Source organism: Fibroporia radiculosa (genome assembly GCF_000313525.1).
Source record: "Fibroporia radiculosa TFFH 294 genomic supercontigs, scaffold608, whole genome shotgun sequence".
Lineage (NCBI taxonomy): Eukaryota > Fungi > Basidiomycota > Agaricomycetes > Polyporales > Fibroporiaceae > Fibroporia > Fibroporia radiculosa.
The window spans coordinates 83,924-108,956 of NW_012133227.1; the positions used below are offsets into that span (position 1 = coordinate 83,924).

The window sequence follows — 25,033 nt, forward strand, 5'->3', positions numbered from 1 at the left end:
TTGATAAATGTTACATCTGTCAGTTGATCACAATGAGTAGAGGCAATATGTTGTATGTTCGACAAGCACAGCCGCCCGCCGGTAGCGAGGCCCTCGGCCTCGGTTTTCTGGCGAAGATCGGAAAGAAGATCGCGGGTATCTTCAAGCACAAAAAGAAAACCAAAAGCGTAGCCAAGAACGTAGCCAAGAACCAGACCAAACGTGGGTTGGATGACTTCTATAAGCGTTCGGAGGCGCCTTCGTTCAAATTGGATTATGACCACATCGACCACTCGGGGGAAAATCTCAGGCGAGAGCTTACCGAGATGTTCGAGCGGGCAGTCTTTCGTAGGTGTGTGCTACACGTATTACCCTAAGGGAATCGGAAGTCCTGATATTAGCCGTTCAGAGCGCTCATGGCCCTTGACGAGCTTGACTAGGTGTGTGGACCCGGCTGGTAGGGTATACCTTTGTTAGCGGTTTGAATGTCAGTGATGACCACGAAGTACGATTACAGACCTCGTGAATTGAATGGGCTCCGTGCGGTGCTAAAATGGCTTTGGAGAGCTGAGCTCATAGATTAGAGGCTGAACCAGCATTCATGGCGTCCGGTACGTATCCTATATGTAGCGGCTCGTGACGTGACCTGAGGGGACGATGCACTCACCCATGGCAATCTTGGCCATGATGGCTACTGCAGCCTACAAACGGCCCAGAGAAATTATAAATAGGATAATCAACCAGTGGCCAATACCTGTGTGTTATCATTGCTTCATGGACAAAAATGTTCCGATAGTAAAAAAACAATTACCGCTGTCAACACATGCGAACAAGTACAAAAGTTCTCCCGAACTTGGAGCTAATACCAAAAGCCAGAATGGTTTTACCAGACCTACCGCGAGCCGTAACATAGTTCGCGCCTCCACCTCCACTACCCCTCGCCTTGGCCTTGGCAAGAAATGTCGACGGACTCCTCATCAACATGTTGGTTAGTCGCTCGTATCTTGCACCTTCCGTCGCGTCCTTCGTTGGATCAAACCCGACTTGCTCTTCAACTTTGTAGGGAACTGGCTGGGTTTTTCGCGAGGCCGAGATTGGGCGACGACAGTGTCTACCTCGTCAGAAGGCAAAGCCGAGGGTACGAGTGTTGGGGACACCCTAGCAGCACGAATGTCGGTTGTGACAGTGGCCACCACGTTCGTGGCCGTGCGTCTGCGTTTCGGAAGACGTTTCGCAGGTGACATACTAGTTGGCCTCGGAGTAACAGGCCCGGCAGGCGTATTTTCTTCCAGTGCTGTTACGTTGTTATTGTCAATGTGAACCAAACTAATGACTAACCTTACGATGGAAACTACGTACCTGCTTGGTCCTCCTGTGATCTTGCCCTTTCCTGAGCTCTCTCTAAAAATTTAGGCGTGATACCCTCATCGTCGACTTGTCCTTCCGAGTCCTCTCCTTCATTGACGTCGCCTAAACCATCAGCAACTCGTCCCTTACCCCTAATGAACGGCTTCGGCGGCTTCTCCGGACGCAGGTTCTCTTGTATAACATCTTCAAGCTCGTAAATTCTATACAATTGAAATACAGCCTGCTCTTTATCCTTGGCCTAGACACGCTCCTGGGTATCAGCCTTGAGCCTTGGATAACCGCAATGAAATACCTCAATCATGAGATCCACATCTCCTCCCACGAGGACATCCGGCAGCTCTTTGCATCGGTTTGCGTGGGCCCGCTTCTCCATCACTGTTTCTGCACCGGGGCGTGGCTCGCTCAGATGCTGCTTCTGTCGAATGCCTTTGCTTGTCCAAGTCCGCGCGACAAGGGGGAGGAGTTCCTGAAGCGAATGCTTACTCGGCTGTAAGGTGAGCATGTATGGCTCATTTTAAGGGAGAAAATGAGGCTTGAAATAAGCTCACGTTAATCCAATTGTGATGATAATCAAGCTAGGGGGAAAAAATGAACTCATAAGCCCGAGAAGAGGTGCGCGGACATACCACCATTGGAATCTGGAGTTCGTCGCAGATAGGCAAAAGATCATCGGCACTATAGCATATCTGCAACATACAACATACACCTGAGATATTCCACAACATGGCGCATTTAATGGCTGCGACACACCTCGTCATTCTCCAAAACGACTCTCGCCTTCATCTCGTCCGTCAACCGCATACGATAATTTTCACGAAAGCGTTGCAAAGTGGTCTCCTTATCACCATAGACTCCCTGTCACGAAAGTCCTCTTAGTCATATGTGAGTCGATAAATCAAAGGCCCCCACCCCCATGTGAATGATTATCACACTATCTTTGTCCAGTCCCATATATCGCAGCATCTGACAGTGATCTAAAGACAAAATTGTTCAATTGTTCAATGAAAGAAGTAGCAAGAGGCTCACAGTCAAGTTCACGCAGACTCGCTTCAAGCACGTCGGCTTTCGGAGAAGCGAGCTGCGTGAATTGTCCTGGATGAGTTGTCAACCGATGTCTGTATTTCTTCGCTAGCGCGCCGGCAGCCTGCGTACGGCGTGTTTCGCACACATTTATGCGTCCAATTGAGGAGGCGCGACAGCATATACGTAGATTACAGAATACATGAATTCTAGGTAATGGCAAAGTGAGATACTACGCACCTGGAGCTCTACTCGTGCATATGCAAGGTCATATCCGTATAATTTGTGTGATGCGAAGGGGAACATTTCTGACGACACACGAAAAAATCGAATTCTGTTCACCTCGTTCCACTACGGTGGACATCAGTTAGTACATGCACGAAAACCAAATCGCATGTGGAGGCATGACAGCACGAGCGAGGTCAGAAATATACTGAAAACGCGTACTGACCTCGATGATCTCGCAAAGATCGCGCGCATTCTTGAGTCCAAGGTCCATAGCGAACTCAATTCCATTCTTGCGGATCGTCTCCAGGCGGCAGGTGCGAGAACAGAACACTGACTCAGGTTTACGTGCACGCAGCAGCGTGTTGAGGCATGCGTAGCCAAGACGACCTACGCGTATAGTCAATAAAACTGAATATATCCGGCTGTCCGTCTGTTCGCACCGGTGAAGGCAGTCTCCTTCCTTTCTACTTCCGGTATGTCATAGACAACCGGTTCCAGTTCTTTCTTTCGCCTCTGACGTTTCTTCACAGGTTTTGGTTCGTCGTCGCTCTCTAGCTGAGTAAGAGGGCTGTCTTCACCATTGTCGACGAGAGCTTTGGCCTCTTCTACTTCCTCTTGTGCTTGCGTATATCGCTCAGGAACCACCCTCTTTCTTGTCGAAATCCTGCGTTTTTCTGACTGAGAAGTTTTCTCACTGTCTACCACCATAATGCTATTAGAGTCGGAGAGATGAACTGGTTTCTTGGATTCAGAGCGCGTTTGTCTGGGAGATGTACCCTTCCTCGCTTGTGCAAGTGTCGCAGGATCAGACAACGCAGTAGTGGTGACCACAGAGACATCCCTCTCCATCGAACTGCCGTCAGTAGGGGGTAGTTCACTAATATCCACTATAGGAGACGCCGTGGGCGCGACGACGGAAACGCACTTTCGTTTTGGGGGCATAGGTCGCCTTGGCGGAGCGGCGAAGGAGAGTCTGTGGTAGACGAGTGATAAACGAGAAAGGGGACGCACGAACATGCACGTCGGGTTGCAAAGAGCCACCCTGATTTATGAGGGGCGGCAGCCCCACGTTCCGCCTTAGGACGAGCCTATAAGGGAACACCGATCGACGCCCTCCGACGTGCGCCGGCAGCGGGCAATCGCGTTATCCTTTCCCCCGTCCGTGGTTGAGACAGTGCAGACTTGAGGAGCATTGAACAATGCAGCACGCTATGAAAAGGTGCACTGGGTGGTGACATAGTAATTCATAGTCGAAGAGGGTGGGAGAGCCAAGTCCTTTCAGCTCAGGAATTTTGAATGTGGCGATGTCTTGTCAGATCTCCAAAGTTTCGTAGAGTACGTAGGTCATAGCTATGAGTTCTAGGGAAGCTTGAAAGCAGGTTTATATCCCAGCGAGGTCGCAACTGTCTATGACAGCTGGGTTCGGACACTCCAGACGCACGAGGTTACGGTTAGCGATCGAGATTTATGTATCTATCACGTGGCAGCCCTCGCCACTTTTCAATTCCATCCAGCTTTGAGTCTTTTCGATTGTCTGGTCTCCCGCGGATCTCCCAGTGCGCTCGTGCAGTATTCCCGGCTAGCTTGCTGTTCGGCTTTCGTCTCCTTTGGTCTTAACTTGCTGGAGCTCAATAATCATTGACTCATATTGAGTGTTAGGTGATATATCCATGTGTATTTCCCTGAGCAGCCTCTCACTCTACTTTCATTCCATCTATCTTCACTAGTTTGTCTACTCTGTCAATTTACTGTGACAGTGGCCGAAGGCGCATACCAAAATATGAATCCACCACTCTCTCCACAAGCGCGCCGCCTGCGAACGATCATCGTGACAGTGCCTATCATGGGTGCGACAGCCCGTACGTACCCATTTCTATCACTATCGTCACATGCTTAACCCGTTGCCCAAATCCGCATTTCTCGTACTTTCATTTATCATCTACCAGTCGTTCTTTACAAGCGTCTTGTCCTCGGCGAGCCCCGACGCATACTGCCTACACCGCCGTTGTCATTACCCCCATCTACGCAGACCTCCCAAACTAATCCATCTACGAAGCACCCTCTTGTGCCTATCCTCCCGCAACCGCATGAGGGCGCTGCAGTCGGGAGTAGCGGTCTGTCGGGCGCTGCATAGTGTTACCATGAGACCTTACAATGGCGAACCGAGTCGACATCGGGACTACCGATTAAAACGGGAACATGCCCTGCACGCCAAGCAACTGTTCTAGATCCTTGTTTCACCGGAACTGTATGCCCATACCTCTCTCCGCATTGACCGTCGTAGGGACGTCAGATGTAGATGACGCGCGATGGTGCACCGCTGTGGTTTAGTCATGACCACATTCACATGTACGAATGGTGTAGAGTTGAGTGCGTCGCATTGATATGTTTTCTCGTATCGACTTATACAGCATTCAATAACCGGGCTATCTCAGAAGTGGTAAAGATTTTGTTCGAATCCATAGTATTGCTGAAATCTCAACGACGGGAGACTGCCACTTGCTCATTCTCGCCTGATTCAAGAAAATGGAATTCATTCAGACGCCAACCACCCATATGTATGACTCGAAAACGTAATGCTCCGGTCCATCACTGAGTTGTATGCTGAGAGAATCATGTCGGGTCTTCTGCAATTTGCAACCAACACCCGAATCACTAATTGGCATGCCCTTATGGTATGATCACGATCATGATTGAATCCGTTCTGTGATATATAAGACAACACTTCCTTTGGCCCTCATGCATTCACCTTCGCGTCGTTGGCATGTCCAGTTCCATGATTGATCTGGAAAGTTTCGTCGGTGCAACATTCATTGGAATGTTCCTCTTATTTTTGTACGTGAAATTCTCAACATTCACAGCTCATATGGCAGCTCATCGTGACCACAACAAGTTTCTATGGCGTAACAATTGGACAGACGGCGTACTACTTCGGAAATTACAGCGATCGCTCTCTATTGAGATATCTGGTAGAGTCGTGTTGTGGAAAAATCAGATTTCATCTCATAAACATCTGTTTAGGTCACTCTTTTGTTGTTCGTCCGGTGGTCTTCATGTTAACTGATCTAAGGACTAATTTTGAAGATTAGCATCCTTGACACGTCAAAAGCACTCCTCAGTATACAGGTTTGCTCAGGGGGTGAACCACGGGTCTACGTACTAATTAATGACTCTCAGGTGTCCTGGTACTATCTTGTCAAGAATCGTGACAACGATACTGGTTACTCTACGGTCACCGTGTAAGTAGTACACAAATTTCTGCGCGCAGGAGTGGTCTTATATATATGTCCCAATTGTTTCTCTAGAACCTACGGGGTATGTTCTCATTATCTCCGCCCTATTAGATGCTGGAGGATCCTATTTTGATTCCAAATAGGCACAGAATATCATCGCGGTGCGTTCTGGTTCTAATGGAGGTTCTCTCTTTAACATGGCAAAGTAGTGGGCAACAGTGCTGGTTTCACAAGTGTAGGCATTTCTTTTGATGGCTATTTTGACTTGCTCATGGTTGGACCAGGTTCTATCTTTTTTATATCTGCACTCGTACGTATATGCACCTATCCTTCTGCACAACCCAGCTAATCCAGCTATTGAAGTGCTTCAAGCTCAGCAGAAATGGTATCGGTTACATGTGACATTGATAGGCTGTTTGCTCTCGTTGGCATCATTCGGTACGTATTTCTGGCCTATATTTTGCAAGGTGAGCCTAATGGAAACATAAGCAAGTGACATGGGTATGTTATAGTCCAATCATATATTTGACAGTCCTCACAGAAAATATGGTGGAATAGGCGTAACATACGACTTGTAAGTGAGCGCTGCAGATTCCAAAGTATACCGACACCAAAGAAAAGCAGATATACAGAATCAACCGAAGATAGTGCAATTCAAGAGGTCGAGGTATGCGTTGTGCACAAGCAAAAATACATATGACGTATCTTTAGATAGGCCCCAGGAATTTCTCAGGCGGTTATCACATTGGTAGCAGACTTGTATATCACCGGTGTCCTTTCTTGGACATTGCATCGTTTGAAGACCGGGTTGAAGTCGTAAGTGCTTCGAACTCTTGAGCTTCTGCCCAGGCCGACTATCAACGATATTGAAGAACGAGGAGTCGTTTTTTGAGATTGATGGTTTATTGTGTCAATCGAGGAGTGATAATTTTGTGCGTAAAGACTATTTGAGTGTGAATTGGACTCATCTGAGATCTCAGGATTCTGCAAGTCGTTATACTCATCACGGGGAGTTTGTCAATCCAGTCTTCATAGGAGCATTATTTGACATAATGTGGTACTATCAGTTCCTAAACGGCGTTCAAGTTCATGGTAATTCCAACAGCCACTCCAAGGGGGCAATCATCGTGGGCATCTTCAATCTACCCCAAAGCACAAGTGAGGACCGAATTTTGTTGTAACTCATGAGATGATGGCTAAAAAGGATCAGTATATTGTAACAGTGTCCTCGCAATGTGCGCTGTCTGTTGCGATTCGCGATCATTCCGTTCCTACTAACAAATCTAAGGCTCAATGTTCGTCGTCATTTAGCCGCCAATGGTTCAGTTTGCCTCAACAGCGATAATGTCTCACTCGAAGATCGGCATCCGCAACCGCGATATCTTCCTACATTCGTACGCGTTGTAAAATCAAAGATTTGTTTGCCGTTCGTTGCGCATTCTGGTCAGACTCAACCTACTGATGTCATACAACTTGCTCCGCTTGCTCCGCTTGGCCCTATTGGTGCTGACGTACAGCAACGAGAACAAGTTTAATCCCTACAGAAAGCAACACGAGAAAGGGAGCATCTCAGATTGGACTGAATGATGATATAGGGGACGAGGGCGGCTGCTATTTAAATATTACCATGTCAGGCATAGATGGGCCATGGGTGTTGGTCACTGCATCCTGAACAATATTCGTGTTGCGAACTTACTGTTTTTCAACTAGTCTCAAGCCAGAGTCGGAGTCCAGACGTACCAAAAAAAGATACGGCTTGTCAGTACCTCTAGTGCAATGTCGAATCAGCTAATTCAACACCTGGTCTATCGCATCTGCATTCGAATCTGATTAACGATCCAGCTCTAAGCGTGTGGAAGTATTTATCTGTGATGTTTTGATATATCTTGTCTGCTGAGAGCAGTGAGTCTGGCGGTCTGTGCATGATCCAAAGCTGGTAGTTATGACCACAGGCCCAGGTGAGACTAGATTCCAGGTTAAAATATCCGGCGGGTGCATTGTGCTGTGGCTGGTAGCAGGCGTGAGCGCCTGATTAGGCAAGAGGTGTATTGCCAGGGTGACCGGCCTGCGCAAGGCGTCGCGACCATCTCTATCTGCCATGTCCCAGCCTGTTCAGTCCAACTTTCCTCCGTCTCTTTCCTCTCCGTGCAGGCGCATCGCCGCCAGCCCCTTCCTTCGCAGCCAGTCTGTGGTCCATTCCTTTCCAGAACCGCTCACTCATTCCCTTCGCTTTCTTCTGCGGTCGCTGGTTACTTTCGTCATCTGAGATGCTACAGTGTCTGTTCTCCATAGGCTGAGAATCACCCGTCCCGCTCGATGCGCGCTATTTGTCTTTCCCTAGCTCCTATTCTGCGCTGCCAATCCCTCAGCGAGCTTGAGTCTGGCGTTCTCATACTGCCTACGGGCATCGAAGTCATTTTCTGTCTGAGTCTCGTGCTGATGCGAGGCTGTGATAGGTGAGTGCACTCGTACTGTGACCAGGTCCGATCAGTGAAGGGAAATGGGTCTCTGGAGGCAACCCACTAGTCGTCCAGATCGAACTAGGGTTAGCATACATCCAAGTACTTCGCGTGGTATAGAACCGATGGCTTGAGTTCGAGATAGTAATGGGCACCCTCGGTCGCATGTATTGTTTCGATGCTGGGCTTCTCCGAAATTGACAGCTTATTTGTATCATTCACTTAGCCATGTTCTAACTGGGTTCTGTTGACAGAAAACAGATCATACTTGTTGGAGAAGGCTTCGCCTACTTTTCTCTCGCTCTCCTCGACCTTCTGGTGCATGTTATTCCAGATGTCGGACGTTCTCTTGGTGTATTCAAGCCGCTCGACATCATCACAGGTAGTCTCTTCTAATCCAATTGTTATTCGCATGCTAACCTGCGCATAGGTTCCGCGTCGTTTATCCCGCTGTTTCTCTACACACTTTTCGTCTTTCTGTTCACGGTGGCAGAGTTTATACCCTCCCTCCCTCCGCGCCTTCAGTCGCCTACCAAGTACACGCTCGCATGCTTTATACCACTTATTGTTATCTCCAACGAGTTTGGATCTTTTATCACCATCTCATATCGTAAGTGTCAGCCCATATGATGGCCACTCTTTGTACTAACGATATTTAGGCACTTTTGGGAGGGAGTTGGCTGTCGGCTTCACCAACGAGAATGTGCACGACGGGTTGGACGTGCTTACACTCGCCCTCTTAGCAGCATTTCAAATACTCGTGCTTGGCATCGCATCCCGTCGACTACTGAAAGCGCTTCGGTACAGACGAGAGCTTGACCAAACCAATCGGAACTCCGGGTCTAGTGAAGTGAAAGCCCATCTACTTCGTGGACTTGGCTGGCTTGTCGCGGGTATCATGATTGGAGCAGTGGAAACGTTGGTGGGTTTTGCGGGCGGCGGTTTCGCCTTTGCAATTGCTCGACGCATTCTCCGCTTATTCGGGAGAGCATGCCTTATTATTGGTGTCATCAATGGGTACGTCTGATCTTGCTCTCCTTTGGCCGGGTCTGACTTCATACTGGCAGAGTCGACACAGTAGAGGACTTCCGAATTTTTAAGACCGAGGCCGTCCAACAACGCCGCAAATCTAAACTTCTCGCGCTCATATCCAACCCCCGGAACAGCACTTTTAGACAGCTAGGGGGCTATCGCTTAGATCCCGAGGCTGGGCCGTCTGCCGCTGCGCAGTCACGATACTCTACATTGACTACCAACGGTATGGTCGAAATCATGACAGTCTCTACTAGAGAGCTGAGCAATCAGTCATCGCGTTCGTCCGCAAAAGCAGCAGAAAACATTGGATCTTCGGTCTCATCTGCGGAAAGTATGGATTCTTCGGCAGAAAGTGCGAGTCTCATGTTCACCCCATCTCGCAATATATCCACACGCCCCGGGACGCCTCCTCTTCTCTCCACAATGAGGCAACTGCCGCCAATTCACCGCCCAGAGCGAGTGACTGTCAATTATGCTCGCGGCCAGGCACCCATTCTTGAGTTACGTCGTTTCTCCGATTTGCTGGACATAAGATACATCCTCACCCTTACGCAACTCGATCCGTACACGGATCCACATGGCCTCCGGTCCAAGTCCCTCCCCAGTTTCTCCATGCTACAGGCATGGAATGCGTCCCGTCGCTCTTCCGGAATACTTCCCCTGGCTACTCGCATGCCTTTTGGTCAAGCGCAGGAGACGGAAACACCGCCGCCCAGTGCGACGGGATCTTACATTTCCATACCCGCGTCTGCAATCATCTCCCCAATCGTGCGTGCTGACCGCGCATACGCACGACACACGTTCGCGGGTCGCAACTTCTACTCTCGCGCGTACGCTGAAGGACGACCTATGTCTCCCGCCGATTCACTAGAAGCTTTGCACACGCTCACTGCACAGTTCCCTGGCACCCCCGACACGCCGAGCTGGAAACACTTGCCTCATTCTAACGAGGTTTCTGCGCGTCCTTCATTCGAAGGCAAAAGGATTACAGCTAGAAATGCGCATGCCAAACAGGACAGCGATGCGACAAGGACTTTGGTGTCGCCCGATATGACTGCAGAGGCCTTTTCGGAGGATCAAAGTCATACTCTCTGCGGCCACATGATTGATGGCATGTGTCATGACGGTGAAGCGACGTTAGTGGGCCACCAGTCTGCACAAGTTCTGGAAGAAGCGTCCGCCGCCGCCGCCTTGCCCACGCCTGTCTCTATCATCATTCCTCTCCCCCCAGTACCTACCGACGACGAGCAGAAGAGCGTGAGGGCAAGGAAGGTGCGGACGCTGGAAGTGCACCCCAGGAAGTACCTCGCAGACGAATGCGTAACTGCCCGGTCCGTTGATTTTGCAGACATTCGGAGCGCGTCGCCCACCAAGCTGCGGACACCACGCATTGTGAGCGTTGGGAGTGCGCCGCGAAGACATACCCCAACTCCGAGGAGCAGCGCCTATGCGCGAGAAAGCATGGCTGTAGAGTTCGACGAAGCCCCAAGCCCCCGGCGGCGACGCCGGTTGAGCAGGATGTTGCAAAAGTCGGGCCCTCAGAAGAGGAGAAAGAGTGATGTATCTGTACGCGCTGTGCCTGTCGGTGAGCGGAGTGTGTTTGACGATTGACTGTAAGATGTTAGATTATGATGTATCTCTGGAGTCATCTTTTTCGGGGACATTTCACCCTTCACCCAGCCTGATCTGGGAAACAGGCTGTATTTTTCTGGGGCTCGGACCTATCTTCATGACTTACACTAGATTCTCTCTCTTCGGCCACTTCGGTGTGCAAGTATGGACAGGAACACTTGATCCGTACCACAATCACAGAACTGCCAGTTGGTTTCCTCGGAAGATGTGATGTATCACTATTGATGAGTGGCAATATGGGACGATTCCGCAACTGAGCTCAAGCCTTCCGTTCAATTGCAAGAACATGTGGTATCTGATGGCGAGGGGGTCCGTCACGGTGCACGACGTCCATTGCCGTACCCTGGATCTGTCGGACTGAGGCTCGAACTCTCGCCTGCCTCGATAAGGTTCGAGCCTCAATGCGTATGTCCGTGGGCCACCGTACTGGTGGTGCAAGTCACTAGCATTGGCTTCCATGAAAGCGACCAAATCGTACCACTCCACTTCCCTGTGCTCGCCACACTAGAACATGAGAACATGAGATGGCAAGCCTCAGATATTTCAGCTTCAATGCATCTCTTGCTGCAGACATGGCTGGGAATGTGACTTGGGCCTAGGTGACTCTGAGCTGGCCAGATTAATCATGCTGTGACCGCACTGCTGCAACAATTCTTTAGCACGCGGGCTCAGCCTTCTCTTCACTTCTAGCTGACCGGCCCGTCGGCAAAGCAGATCTGGGTATCAAATTCATGCTGAGGCCCTGAGCGCGATCTAGTCGATCTGCTGGGAATGGCAACGTATGTCTCGTCTTCTGGATGACGGTATGTGGTCCGCGAGCACACGACCCAAGTCACAATGATAGCGTCGTATCTTAAATTCAGTCACATATCCGCGTTGTGCGTTTCGCACTGTGGAAAATACAGTAAGAATACATGATAGTGGTCTTCTCGTAAACTTGTTTCTCCTTGCATCTTTACGACATTCTTCGGATACATGCAGGCTCACCAGTTAGAGGGCTATATCCTCTTCCGAGTCTGGGCAGAACGTGATTGTGTAGTCCGCAGCTTGGCTAGAATCGCACGTCCAGAGCGCAGTGCCACTGCTCTCGTCATATGCATAACAGTATGAGTTTGGACAGTTGCTCTCTGTGAAATTGTCGTACACCACTATCTGTCAGTAAGAAAAAAACGGAATACGGGGCGAAGGACGCACTAAAGTAGGAGTAGTACTCCACGCCAGACGACGGACATGTCGCAGCCGTGTCATAATCGCCTGTACAACAGTTGGGGGAGTTTGCTGTGGGAAGGAGAAATTAGGGCAGTAAGCATGTATCCCGCATGTCGCTGTCGCTGTCGTCTGTGACTACTGATGAAGTGTCACGTACTCGGGTCACCATCCAGATTTGCCTCGCATGCAGACTTGCAGCCCACCGGGAAACCACTGGAATCGTACGGGCCGATCAACGCAGCCGGACCTAGTCAGATCACAGGAGATAGGATAAGATGGGATGCGTAACGTGAGAAGGCTAGTGATAGAGAATTCAGAATGGAGCGCATACAGTCAGGGCCCAGATCGACAGGGCAGTCCGCGATGCCGCAGCCGACATTGTTCGTGATACTCATGGGTAAATTGTATCCGTCAACGAGGGAGACTACCTTCCGTGTCAGCACACAAGTAATAGGAAACATGTCCATTGTCCCATGTTGTAGTGCTCACCGTCAAAATAATCGGGGTCGCCATTCTGCCCGAGCGTGAACTCTGCGAGTGTTGCGGGGGGAATACCCTGGGCACAGCATACCTATTAGCACAACTACTACACAATAGGACAAAGGTGCAACTCACCGTTCCGCCATCGGTATCGCACTCGAGTCCACCGTTACACCCGCCATCTGCGCATTGTGTTGCAGGGTTTGTATCGGAAAAGTCACAGTCGCGCCGGCCCTGCAGAGCACGTCATGTCGAATCATAGAAACAAGCATTTGGCAGGATAGAATAGACTCACCCAGATACGGCCTGCGGTCCAGTCATCCGGGACGGAGAACGTAACGTGAGTGTATGCGGCGGCCTCCCAACTGGACAATAAAAGCGGCGCTGTCAGCACCATGGATGAGCGCCAAGGTACGAGAATCAAACACCAACCCTGTTGCATAATCCGGCATCGATGTCCCTGAACCGGTAAAAATCTGTCGTATGTGATGCCGTCAGTGGGATCCTTCGCGGAACACCTACCAAAAACTTACAGCAGGCCTGTGTGGTCACAGTGTAGAGCACAAAGTCAGTGCGCGGTAGAATGAAAGCGCAACAGAGGCAACATACCAGATAGTGAACGGACAGCCGTTGTAGACGACGAATGTACGGTCGGCAGCAACGCGAGCTGTGAGAGCGAGCGAAATGGCGGCGAAAAGATAATTCATGGCGTGCACACTGAAACTGGGGGAGAAGGGCACTGCAGGTCCTTGATCCTCAGTGCTCTGCACGAGCGATTTTTATACTGTAAAATTAGCAGCTACTCGAATTTGCAAGAGCAGGACGAGAGGCCTCCGGCAACGCGCCGTGCGATAGAATGGATGGTGTCGCATGATTGAGTCAGCCGCGCGCAAGGGACGGCGTATGTGGTCGACGCGTATAGACTCGTACGGGACCGCTGTCGAGAAGTGTTGTGGGATACCCATGTGATAGGGGCGGGGATCGTGCGATCAACTCTGAGGCGCAGGAAAATGTATCAGGGCGGTTCTTACCGCGCTGCATATATGCTTCGAGAGCATCAATCAAGATGGCTGATGATACCATAACTCGGCGCGCTCACCAGATCGGACGATGTGCGGTATGTTTCTGCTGGGACTGGTCCTTTCAAGAAATGGTCGTGACGCTGAGGCCGCGTGGCATGTACTGAATTGCGTCCACAGTCCGAACCCAGTGATAAGTCAAAGTGGTTAGACCATGAGAACGGGTGTGAGTGGACGAAAGGCACCAGTGCCCTGGTCCGCTCAGCAGCGCTGCCCGACCTCCACTGACATGTCTAGGCGTCATGGTGAGCGGCCCACGCTGGCACCGGACCAGTCGAAAGGTACAAAATTGAGACGTAGCCTACGGTCAAATCCAGCAGAACATATCGTCATTGAATCCGTGGAGAGATTATTCACCATGTTGCTGCACATGATTGGGCGGAGAGACTACAGCAGGAGGGAGCATCCATCATGACCAGCACGAACCGCTGGTCGTGCTGAACTCAAAGCGCAAGGGGTGGATCAGCAGTGCAGATGTACAGTCCGGAACCAGAATTCGCCAGCACCTCGTGATGAGGACGACCATATGCCTCGTCAGTCCAGAAGGATACGAGATGTTAAGAGAGAGAGGTAAGATATGTTTTGTCTCACCAGTTGAAGGCTGTGAGAGTGCGATGTCCCTCTAAGCGATGCAGCATGTTGGCCGATAAATCGAGAGCCGTTGTACGAACGACCGTTGCACTCAAAGTAAAAAATGCAGAGGTAAATTCGGATATCTCCTTTGGATCTGGTGATTTGGGTTGATCCGCCCCGATGAGTCTAGTTCAGCCTTGGCGACTACCACCATGGGCGGTCCGCTCGCTGCGCTCGTAGTCCTGGTTAATCGTTAGATACGGGAACCTCCTCGCCACTGTATGTACTGATACGACGCACGACATCGCGAACAGACACCCCGGTTTTGAAAAGGTTACTCCTCGGGAAAACCTCCGTGCATGTGTTCAGAGTGTGATACGTCTTTCTCGCAGATGCGACCCATCATCTGTCCCAACATTGACAGAACCATATGGATCAGAACTCACTTACTACTCGACCACCTATTGAGTTGACTGGCTGGCTAGACTCTTTATATCCATTCATCGTTCGATATCATGGAAGGTGACCGCAGCATGCATCAAGTTATGATCTTGCCACTGGTACTTCGAGCTATTCCAAGGCCAGGAGGCCCATTGATTGAAGGGTAATCCTACAGCTTACCCCCATGCATTGCATATAGAATCAGTTTACACGAAAGATAGACGGTTGCAAGTGTAAGTACAGCCGCGTGGCTGGCGTCTAAAATCATACTAGGCAGGACTGGACGATTGCCGGGCCGGCACGTCTGACGCAATAAACGGATGAAGTAATCCTTCCGTATATATCATAGACATTGTGTACTAGAACAATCATCCATCCGTTCACGCTCTTCGCTCTCAACCATCACCACTTTCAACACCGAATCTGGTTCAAAATATATACACATATCTTATATTATGTGGCCACGTACAGGGCGGATAAAAAGCTTCCCTGTGGCCTGCAGTGGCCCCCGTTCTGAGCAACCTGGAAGGCTAGAACCGCTAAGAGTGGTACCTGCACGAATCTGCATTATGCCTGCACAGAAATCCTTCTTGCACTTTGCTGATGCTGGTGGTACAAGTCGTGAACACTGGCTTCCGAGAAAGCGACCAAATCGTACCACTCCGCTTCCCTGTGCTCGCCACACTAGAGCATGCATTTCAGATATTTCAGCTTCAGTGCTCTTGCTTTAGGCACGTCTGGGAACGTGACTCTGGCATACTAGGGTGACCCTGAGCCGGCCAGATTAATCATGCTGTGACCGCACTGCTGTAGCCATTCTAGCTAAGCCTTCTCTTTACTTCTACCCGACTGGCCCGACGACAAAGCAGAGCTGGGGATTGAACTCGTGCTGAGGCTCTGAGCGCGATCTGGCCGACCTGCTGGGAATAGTGACGCACGTCTCGTCTTCTGGACGGTGTGTGGTCCGCTACACACGACCCAAATCACAATGACAGTGTTGTATGTTAAACCCAGTCTCATATCCACGTTATGCGTCATCCACCGTGGAAATTAGAGTAAGAATACATGACAGTGGTCTTTCTTACAGTAACTTGTTTCTCCTTGCATCTTTACAACATTCTCCAGATATATGCAAGCTCACGAATTAGAGGGCTATATCCTCTTCCGAGTCTGGGCAGAACGTGATCGTGTAGTCCGCGGCAAGGCTAGCATCGCACGTCCAGAGCGCAGTGCCACTGCTCTCATCAAACGCATAACAGTATGAGTTCGGACAGTTGCTCTCTGTGAGATTGTCATACGCCACTATCTGTCAGTAACGATAAGACGAAATGCGGGACGGAATACGCACTGAAATAAGTGTAGTACTCCACGCCAGACGACGGACACGTCGTGGAGGAGTCATATTCGCCTGTGCAACAGTTGGGAGAATTTGCTGCGGGAAGGAGAGATCAAGATAGTAAGCATGTATTCCATATGTCGCTGTCGCCGTCGCCTGTGACTACTGATGAAAGGTCACGCACTCGGGTCACCATCTAAGTTCGCCTCGCATGCAGACTTGCAGCCCACTGGAAAACCGCTAGAATCGTACGGGCCGATCAACGCAGCCGGACCTAGTCAGATCACAGAAAATAAGACGAATAAAGTGTGGAACGTGAGAAGGGTAGTGATAGACAATATAGAATGGAGCACATACAGTCAGGACCCAGATCGACAGGGCAGTCCGCGATGCCGCAGCCGACATTGTTCGTGATACTCATGGGTAAATTGTATCCATCGACGAGAGAGACTAAATCTCGTGTCAGCACACAGGTAATATGGTCGCATTTTGCAGTGCTCACCGTCATAATAGTCGGGATTGCCATTCTGTCCGAGCGTGAACTCTGCGAGTGTTGCGGGGGGAATACCCTGGGCACAGTATATCTATCAACACAACTACTACACACAGGACAAGTGAGTAACTCACCGTTCCGCCATCGGCATCGCATTCGAGTCCGCCGTTGCAACCGCCATCTGCGCATTGTGTTGCAGGGTTTGTGTCGGAAAAATCGCAGTCGCGTCGACCCTGCCGTGCACGTCATGTCGAATCATAGAAACAAGCGTTGGGCAGGATAGAATAGACTCACCCAGATACGGCCTGCGGTCCAGTCGTCCGGGACGGAGAACGTAACGTGAGTGTACGCGTCGGCCTCCCACCTGGGCAATACAAACGGCACAGTCAGCACCATGGATGAGCACCGAGGTACGAGGATCAGACACCCACCCTGTAGCATAGTCCGGCACCGATGTCCCTGAACCGGTGAAAATCTGTCATATGTGATGCCGTCAGTAAAGCCTTTCCCACAATGTCCGCCAGAGACTCACAGCAGGCCTATTTAGTTGTCGTGTAGAGCACACAGTCAGTGTGCGGTAGAATGAAGGCGCAACAGAGGCAACATACCAGACGGTGAACGGACAGCCGTTGTAGACAACGAATGTACGGTCCGCAGCAATGCGAGTAGCGAGGGCGAGTGAGAGGGCGACGAAAAAACCATTCATGGCTGTACACTGAAACTGGGGGAAAAGGGCACTGCAGGTCCTTGACCCTCAGTACTGTGCGCGAGCGATTTTTATACTGTAAAATTAGCAGCTACTCGAATTTGCAAGAGCAGGACGAGAGGCCTCCGGCCGCGCGCGCCGTACGATAGAATGGATAGTGTCGCATGATAGACTCAGCCGCGCGCGACGGACGGCGTATGTGGTTGACGCGTATGGACTCGTACGGGAACGCTGTCGAGGAGTGCTGTGGAATACCCATGTGATAGGAGCGGGGATCGTGCGATCAACTCTGAGGCACAAGAAAATGTATCAGGGCGGTTCTTACGGCGCTGCATATACGATTCAAGAGTACGCACCGAGATCAATCAAGATAGGTGATGATACCAGAACATAGCGCGCTCCCTGTGCGGTATGTTTCCGCCGCTGGGGCCGGTCCGTTCAATCCATGGTCGTGACGTTGAGGCCGCGCGGCGTGTACTGAATTGCGTCAAGATTCCGAGGCCAATGATGAATCAAATTGGTTAGACCATAGAGAATGGGTGCGAGTGGGGCGAAAGGCACCAGTGCCCTGGTCCGCTCGGCAACACAGCCCGACCTCAACGGACATGTCTAGGCGTTATGTTGAGCGGCCCGCGCCAGCACCGGATCAGTCGAAAGGTGCAAAGCTTGAAGCGTAGCCTACGGTCAAATCTAGCAGAATATATCGCCATCGAGTCCTTCGAGAATACTCACCATGCCGCTGCACATGATGGGGCGGAGAAACTACAGCAGCAGGAGGGGGCATCCGTCATGACCATCACAGGCCACCGGTCATACTTAGCTCATAATACAAGGTGTGAATCAGCAGTGCAGATGTACAGTCCGGAACCAGTATTTGCCAGCATCTCGTGATGAGGATAACCGTATGTCTTGCAAGTCTAGAAGGATACGAGATGTTAGGAGGGAGAGGTATGATATCTTTTGTCTCACTAGTTGAGAGCTGTGAGAGGGCAGTATCCCTCTTCACGATGCAGCATGTTGGCCGAGAAATCGAGGGCCGTTAGACTAGCAACTTCCGTTTCGCCCGAAGTCAAAATGCAGAGGTAAACTCGGATATCTCCTTAGGATCTGGTGATTGGGCTGATCCGCTGCCCCGATGAGTCTAGTTCAGCCTCAGCGACTACCACCGTGGACGGTCCGCTCGCTGAGCTCGTCGTCCTGGTCAACCGTTGGAGACGGGAACATTCTAGCCACTGTATGGACTAGCACAATGCATGATACTGCGCAGTGTTGCGAACAGACACCCCGGTTTTGAAAAGGTTACTCCTCGGGAAAACCTCCGTGCATGTGTTCAGGGAGTGATACGCCCTTCTTGCAGGTGCGACCCACCATCTGTCCCAACATTGACAGAATAATGTGGATCAGAACCTACCGCTAGTAACGACTCGGCCATCCATTGATTCGCTGGCTAGCTAGACTGTTAATATCTATTCATCGTCTGATAGATATCATGGAGCATCAAGTCACGGCCTTGCCAATACTAGTAGTATTTCGGGCTATTCAAAGGTCAGAAGGCCCATTCAGTGAAGGGCGACCTCGTCTCGGATCCCAAAGCTTACCCCCGTGTATTGCATATGGACTCAGTTTGCACAAAAGACAGGTAGTTACTAGCGTGAAAGCTGCGCGACTGGCGTTAAAAATCATACTAGACGAGCGGCCGGGCCGGCACGTCTGATGCAGTAACGCCTTCTATCGACTCAATATATCTCCTCCTTGAATCATTCTATAGCATTTATCCCTGGATCCAAACTGGACACTTGCACAATCCAAACTCGTTACTATTTTCACGGCCGTTACATCTCTAAAAGTACAACAAGAAGAAAAAGAAACAGCATCCTGTGCCAACGAAGGTCAAATGGTATAAGTTAGGATAAAATCTGATCAACTGAGGTCCAAAACGGGGTAACGAGATGCTGTCAACGAGTGGAAATGGGGTGCATAAGATAGCATAGGGGGCATAGGCGACTATGAGAGGTTGCATAGAGGATAGACGTCTCGGCATCTCATGTGAGATGGTGCGCGAGCTGTCTCGTATCAGGTGCCAAAACCCAAAGCGTCACAAACGTGCCCAGGAAGAACCCAGTCAGCAGCGTCGATGCCGAACGCACGAATGTCTGCATTGGCGACTCGCGGGGCGCCTTTGGCGATGATTCAGGCTCCTCGACTGCCTCAGCCTTCTCTAGATCCGGCTCCGGGGCGCGCGCGACGGGGCTAAGAAGAGTGGCTGCAGGGTCCAGCGGCTCAGCAAGCACCGGCGCCGCACAGGGTGACTTTGGTTCGACGGGAGATGTGCACGCGCTTGGGACCGCTTTGCGCATACGCGCGCGCACCTGATATGTCTGCGCGAGCTGCTCGAGGCCCGCGACGATGTCCTGCATGCGTGCGGCGTCCGCAAGCGCCTGCACCCTCCGCGCCTCGCGCACCTCCTCGCCGACGACGTGTACCGCCGCACGCACGATGCTCTCGATCTCAGGGTGCTCGCGCACCCACCACGGTCCCGCCCAGCGCGCGATGACAAGTGCGAGCTCGACTGTCGTGCTGGACGCTGCGGGGAAGTCTCCGAGCGCCCGTGCATGGAACCATGGCCGCAGGTGGCATAGTGCGAGCCGCACGGCGCCAGCGGTGGTGTCTCGCAAGCGACGTTCTGGTGGCATCCGCAGGAATCGCGCAGAAACATCCTGGCAGAACTCGCGGAAACTTGGCTTCCGTCGGCTGTAGTCCCAGGCGAGCCCGAGCTGGCTGGTTTGAGCATTCTTGGTGTCGGGTGATAGAGGGGTATCGGGGGAAAGGAAGAAGGAGGGGAGCTTCGTGAGAACTTGCGAGAGCGGGATGGATGCGAAGACGGCGTTGCCCGGGATATAGCCCCATACGAGAACGTCCTGCGCCTCAAGGGCGAAACGATACCACTTCCAGTGGTCCTGATGACGGCTAGAGCGGATGCGTTGAGAAAATACCACAGAATCGACACTTGATGCGACTCACTCTTTGGGATCGGCTTTCCTGAGCAGCTCGACGGCAGTCACGGCCCGAGACGACACGGCCTTTGCATCGATCACAGCGATCTCGACAGAGTGCTTTACGCCATGGTGGTAACGTCTCGTTGCCTCCCATATTGCCCATGCAAAGCTGAACGACGTCGATACGTATGGAGAGGACGAGCGTGTCGTCCAATCAAGGTGATGCGCAGCGTCCGCGTACGTGGGCGAGGGTGGGCTCCGAAAAGGCGATGTCGACGGATCCTGCGAGTTGAAACCCGCATCGGAGAACTTCTCCTCGAAGCGGGGACCGACGAAATAGGGCTCGGAGCGATCGTAGAAGGGATTGGGCTCCTTCGGCGTATACACACGAAAGAGAAATGGGTTGCTCTCTACGAGCTTCTCGAATTCGACATCGGGGCCAAAGCCGTACTGGGGGAGTGCAGTGCGATCGTGAATGGAGACGTCGGAGGGCGGGCATGGAGACATTGGGAGGCCCATGGTGGAAGTGATGAAGTTGTGAGGGCGGGGAGAGACGTTGACCAGCAGCGATAATGGTGAAACGAGAGATACGAGGACAGTGAGAAGCAGTCATATATGAGCCCGCCAAGCTGTGCGCAAGACACGCATCTTCAATATGTCCCGGACCTCGACGCTCACATGCGGAGGCAACGAGGCGAGCGAGCTAGGGTTCCGGTCTTGAAGGTGTGCGACTTGGGTCTATTCAGACATTGTGTGCAATGGTTTGTGAATTAATTCTGGAGACCCGGGACATGCGGAGTCGAGGTTGGTCTTGAAGACCTGAAATGCATCGCTGTCTGTCTTGCGGATGGTGGTTGCAGTTCACTGACAATGTCGACGGCGCGGCCCGCTCGCCCGCTGGGATGATCTAGAGCTCGGCCCGATATCTAAGCGAGATGAGGCGAGCATGCGTCGGCGTTTGTTCAAGTTGGCGACTTGGACTCGACCTGCATGTACATATGCCTCGCTGGGTTTCGATACGCTCGATCGCATGTGCGATTCATGAAGGATGAAAGTGGGTTCGACGACCCTTTGGAGGTGGCGACTCGCCTTGAAGTAAGCCGCACGCATCTCCTCTCTAAACTCGTCTGATTCTGCCAGCAAGCGTACATGACACCTCACCGTATATTCCGGCATCAGCACAGCAATAAGATAGACATGCCCCGTCTCTATCCGCGTGTCTTCGACGCCTGCCTTTCATCTCGGTCTCTCCTTGTAGCGTTGCGTCAGCCGACATGTGAGCAAGATGCATCATCTTGCTAGCTGATTAAACGGGGCCCGCCCCACGCGTCTCCCATAATTACATACGTCACTTCATGGAATGAATGGAATGCGTGGCTAGCGGACAGACTCACCGCTCGGTTTGAAGATGCCTGAGCCTTGCACTTTCAGCCTAGAGCTGGCGAGAGCTCCGTGCAAGGTTTATTTTTGATGTTGTGGGATTCACGCTGAGCTGGGGAGTGCCGGAGTAAGCACTTTGTACACCCATCTCATTTATTTTTGACTGACGCACGGTGGCCATCAGCATACCTAGGTCCTAGGTCTTCGCCAGGCATTCTGCGGCCACGACGGATGTTTCGTGCATTTTTTAAGCATGGCTGGGGTGTAACCGATTATATGCTCAAATGATTATCGCAACACGAATCATCGTCATGAGGCAGAAATACTAACTGGCTTTGCCATCGATTCACGTTTGACTCCATGAAAAGATAAGATCGTGTAAGCGTCTTGGGCTGATAAAGCTTAGTGCGACCCAGTAGCAGGAGGTTCGAGCTTGATTACTCATGGAAATGTCCTCATTCAGGTTACCTCGAGAAGGGAGCATAAGTAATAGGTGAGTAATGAATACAAAGTCCTGTACGAGTGTTACCATATTTATCACTATTTGCTTTAGCCTCTTAGATTCATACAGTAAGCTAACTGTAGTCGACCGAGTGATTGCAATTGCTACTAGTCGTGTTCAACCGAAGAAGACAGCTTCAGCCAGGTGTGTTCTATCTCACTTGTTGGCACAATCATCGATGACCCCACGCTAGGGATTTCGCCGTGGACCCCAGCGATGTATCCCAGTGACCACATCTTATCTTTTGCGAAAGCACGCCATGGATTAGTTTGCTCCCTCAGATGCCTGAGGTGTGCATTCGTGTTCTGCTACCCGCTCTAAGTCCGTGCGCGCTCTTCTCTTCTTGTTGATACTACTAGTGATCGGAGTTTGAGAATGGGTCAGCGTAGCTTTTCCAAGGTGTGTTGTTCGTCATTTGGCTCCCCATCTATCTCATACCTGAAACACAGTCATCAAGCAAGACCTGCGGATTCTCCACAATACTGCGTAGATTGCGTTGCCCTGCGGCGATTGTGGTGTCGATGTATGCGGCTGCGCACAACTGAGATTTCCAATCCTTTCGCTAGTGCGAGTGATGAGAATGTTCCAGGAGACCCGCATGTACAGTGAAGGATAGATTATCATTCAGCGAAGACCGTGTGTGTTGGGAAGAAAGCTATTCTAATGTAACTGCATACCCCCGGTCCTATATTCTAGCCGAACTGGCGCTGACAGAAGTGTTGAATTTTCACAGTTAGTCCGATCCAGAGTATCCACGTTGGCACCGGAAGCCAGCTGAGGCCGTGGCCGAATCAGGCTTGAGATCAGTCAACCCCCCACCCCCGGACGCTCGGTGTCGGTGTTGTTAATTAACGGTGACGCTTGGGCGCACCCGAACAAGTCGGGCGGAGGTGCCAAGGCTTGGCGCAGTCGGCGATTCTGTGCGCTCCTTTTGAATTTAGGTGAGGATCTCCAAGGCTTTGCGAGCCCCACACCTCCACAGAAGGCTTGGCGACACCTGTTCGCGTCTTTCGCCGTGGTGCTCGCTCGAGCCTTCGCGCACACCGCTTATCCGAATTACGCGTGCCCAGTGATCTGACATGATGCTGACATACACACAGGCTTCGACCAAGCTGGCAATTGCCATGCAGCAAACGTGCCGGCGTTTTGTGAACGCCTCCGCCTCGCACTGACGAATGGACGTTGTTCGCTCCATCAGATACCTTGTGTATCTCCGCGGCTAGATGCGATAGAAACGCGATCGCCACTCATTGTCTTGCTTACGAGCCCTTCACCACCATTCAAAGTGGGCGTCTTGTCCACGCCTTATCCTCTTAGTACCCAAGTACGCAAAAATAGAGCTCAGCCTACTGATTTGGAATGTTTGGTGTTCTCCGGTACCGGGCTCTATGGTCGTGGCGTTAATGCGGTGAATGGTGAGTACTACAACCTATTCCTACTCATGACATCGACTGGCCTTGGGATGAGCAGGAAATACAGCGAGACCGTCGTGTCTGCACCAACGCCGGCGTCGAGAGGCTCGGGGGCGGGACTGCCCGACTCGGATGTACGTATTCAAATAGCCTTCGGTAATGCGTATGCATCTCGAAACATCGATTGATCGCGATTCGTCGTAACGCCGCATCATCTCCGACTGCTTAGGGCGCTTGAAGCATACAGGACATGAATTGCACACAGCACGAATGATACGTCGGATGTTTGGCGCAGGCAGGGCAAGGGTGACGAGGTATAATAGCTGGGGTTTGTTCCTCATCCCTTGTCCGACATCTGGCCACTCATACCACCCTCGACAGTCGCATACCCCCAGAACAGACATTGCTCCTCATGTCGCCCGTGCGCCGAGCCCTGACCCCTGCTTCCTGCGATGCCCTCCTGGCACGTCGCCCCTCAGCGTCCTCTCCCGCTACCGCTGCAGCCCGTCGACCCATGTCAGCGGCACCCGCGTTCGATCTCCACATAGAAGATGCGCACCCCACGCCCGACTTCCAGATTTTCGACATCTTCGACGCCCCAGCGCGTCTGGGCGAGTCGAGCAAACTCCTCATGCGGTCTGCCTCGGCGCGCACTCTCTCCAGTCGCCCAGCGCGGCCTGTCGACTCGACTTTCGTGCGCAAGAACACTGTCCAGCCGTTGCCGGCTCCCATCATATTCGACGGCCCCACTCGACCCCGGGCTGCAAGCACAACGCTTGGCGCGAGCCGCGCACGGAGCACAAGCGCAGCATCCGCTGCTAGCTCACTACCGTTCTCCCTGCCGGCGCCCAAGACATTCGACGGCCCATCGCGGCTGCGCCCATATCAGGCTCGGGATGACCCCAAGTCGTCGGCAGTGGTACGTACAGCCCCCATTTCTGACGAGATGTAGCTCATTTTGACACGAAGACCCCTTCGTTGTTGGTTCTGCTCGGGGTGTCTGGCTTTGTAGGGATTTTTGGCTGGGAAAAATTGACCGAAGTGTCTGCTGGTATGCAACATCGGCCCGACCACGAATTGTGCGTACAGTCTCACAGTGGCCTGCCCCTCGTGTTGACGGCGACTTGCAGTGTCTGAACGCTCCACAAGGGCGCGATTCACGTTCATATCCGTGTTCCTCGTAGGAGGAAGGCATGTCACGACCGATGTAACTTATGCTCTGCTTCGTTTTTCATGATGGGTAGATGTAGATTGGGGTTTAGATTGTATGTGGTAGACCTGGTGGTTGTATATGACCAACAAAACCTGTAGAAAGGAATCATTCATCGTATCAATAGATCCAGAATTCCTGGAAATTATCCTCCCATACGAGAGCGAGCAACTTAAACACTTTCCTCTTTCGGCCAAGCAATTTCCTTTCTTGATAGCAAGTGTGAGTTTGGCGCGCGCCACCTGTCCAGATGCAATGCGTG

General features: G+C 51.6%; 7 protein-coding genes across 7 annotated transcripts; 3 read left to right on the forward strand and 4 right to left on the reverse strand.

Annotated features, from left to right (window-relative positions):
* Positions 1-32: 32 nt before the first annotated feature.
* FIBRA_01400 (uncharacterized protein) lies at positions 33-419 on the forward strand (the record flags this gene model as incomplete). The annotated part of the gene is made up of 2 exons (XM_012323275.1): positions 33-331; positions 389-419. 2 exons carry the CDS (start codon positions 33-35, stop codon positions 417-419), a joined length of 330 nt encoding a protein of 109 aa, XP_012178665.1.
* Positions 420-968: 549 nt separating this feature from the next.
* On the reverse strand, positions 969-3,537 carry FIBRA_01401 (uncharacterized protein; the record flags this gene model as incomplete). Its single annotated transcript, XM_012323276.1, has 11 exons — positions 969-1,273; positions 1,339-1,585; positions 1,640-1,834; positions 1,896-1,922; positions 1,974-2,033; positions 2,098-2,202; positions 2,257-2,321; positions 2,374-2,491; positions 2,608-2,718; positions 2,819-2,982; positions 3,036-3,537. The coding sequence occupies 11 exons, from the start codon at positions 3,535-3,537 to the stop codon at positions 969-971; spliced, it is 1,899 nt and encodes a 632-aa protein (XP_012178666.1).
* A 1,822-nt stretch (positions 3,538-5,359) lies between these two features.
* Positions 5,360-10,933, forward strand: FIBRA_01402 (uncharacterized protein; the record flags this gene model as incomplete). The annotated part of the gene is made up of 11 exons (XM_012323277.1): positions 5,360-5,430; positions 5,489-5,564; positions 5,617-5,630; positions 5,685-5,721; positions 5,773-5,834; positions 5,901-5,910; positions 5,972-5,989; positions 8,549-8,669; positions 8,718-8,897; positions 8,947-9,304; positions 9,355-10,933. 11 exons carry the CDS (start codon positions 5,360-5,362, stop codon positions 10,931-10,933), a joined length of 2,526 nt encoding a protein of 841 aa, XP_012178667.1.
* Positions 10,934-11,944: 1,011 nt separating this feature from the next.
* Positions 11,945-13,350, reverse strand: FIBRA_01403 (uncharacterized protein; the record flags this gene model as incomplete). Its single annotated transcript, XM_012323278.1, has 10 exons — positions 11,945-12,102; positions 12,149-12,232; positions 12,321-12,410; positions 12,495-12,587; positions 12,653-12,719; positions 12,779-12,877; positions 12,939-13,008; positions 13,076-13,119; positions 13,177-13,183; positions 13,253-13,350. The coding sequence occupies 10 exons, from the start codon at positions 13,348-13,350 to the stop codon at positions 11,945-11,947; spliced, it is 810 nt and encodes a 269-aa protein (XP_012178668.1).
* A 2,530-nt stretch (positions 13,351-15,880) lies between these two features.
* FIBRA_01404 (uncharacterized protein) lies at positions 15,881-17,271 on the reverse strand (the record flags this gene model as incomplete). Its single annotated transcript, XM_012323279.1, has 10 exons — positions 15,881-16,038; positions 16,085-16,168; positions 16,257-16,346; positions 16,430-16,522; positions 16,575-16,641; positions 16,700-16,798; positions 16,860-16,929; positions 16,997-17,040; positions 17,098-17,104; positions 17,174-17,271. The coding sequence occupies 10 exons, from the start codon at positions 17,269-17,271 to the stop codon at positions 15,881-15,883; spliced, it is 810 nt and encodes a 269-aa protein (XP_012178669.1).
* Positions 17,272-19,313: 2,042 nt separating this feature from the next.
* On the reverse strand, positions 19,314-20,786 carry FIBRA_01405 (uncharacterized protein; the record flags this gene model as incomplete). Its single annotated transcript, XM_012323280.1, has 2 exons — positions 19,314-20,238; positions 20,293-20,786. The coding sequence occupies 2 exons, from the start codon at positions 20,784-20,786 to the stop codon at positions 19,314-19,316; spliced, it is 1,419 nt and encodes a 472-aa protein (XP_012178670.1).
* A 3,187-nt stretch (positions 20,787-23,973) lies between these two features.
* FIBRA_01406 (uncharacterized protein) lies at positions 23,974-24,798 on the forward strand (the record flags this gene model as incomplete). Its single annotated transcript, XM_012323281.1, has 3 exons — positions 23,974-24,480; positions 24,531-24,640; positions 24,711-24,798. 3 exons carry the CDS (start codon positions 23,974-23,976, stop codon positions 24,796-24,798), a joined length of 705 nt encoding a protein of 234 aa, XP_012178671.1.
* Between the last annotated feature and the right edge of the window lie 235 nt (positions 24,799-25,033).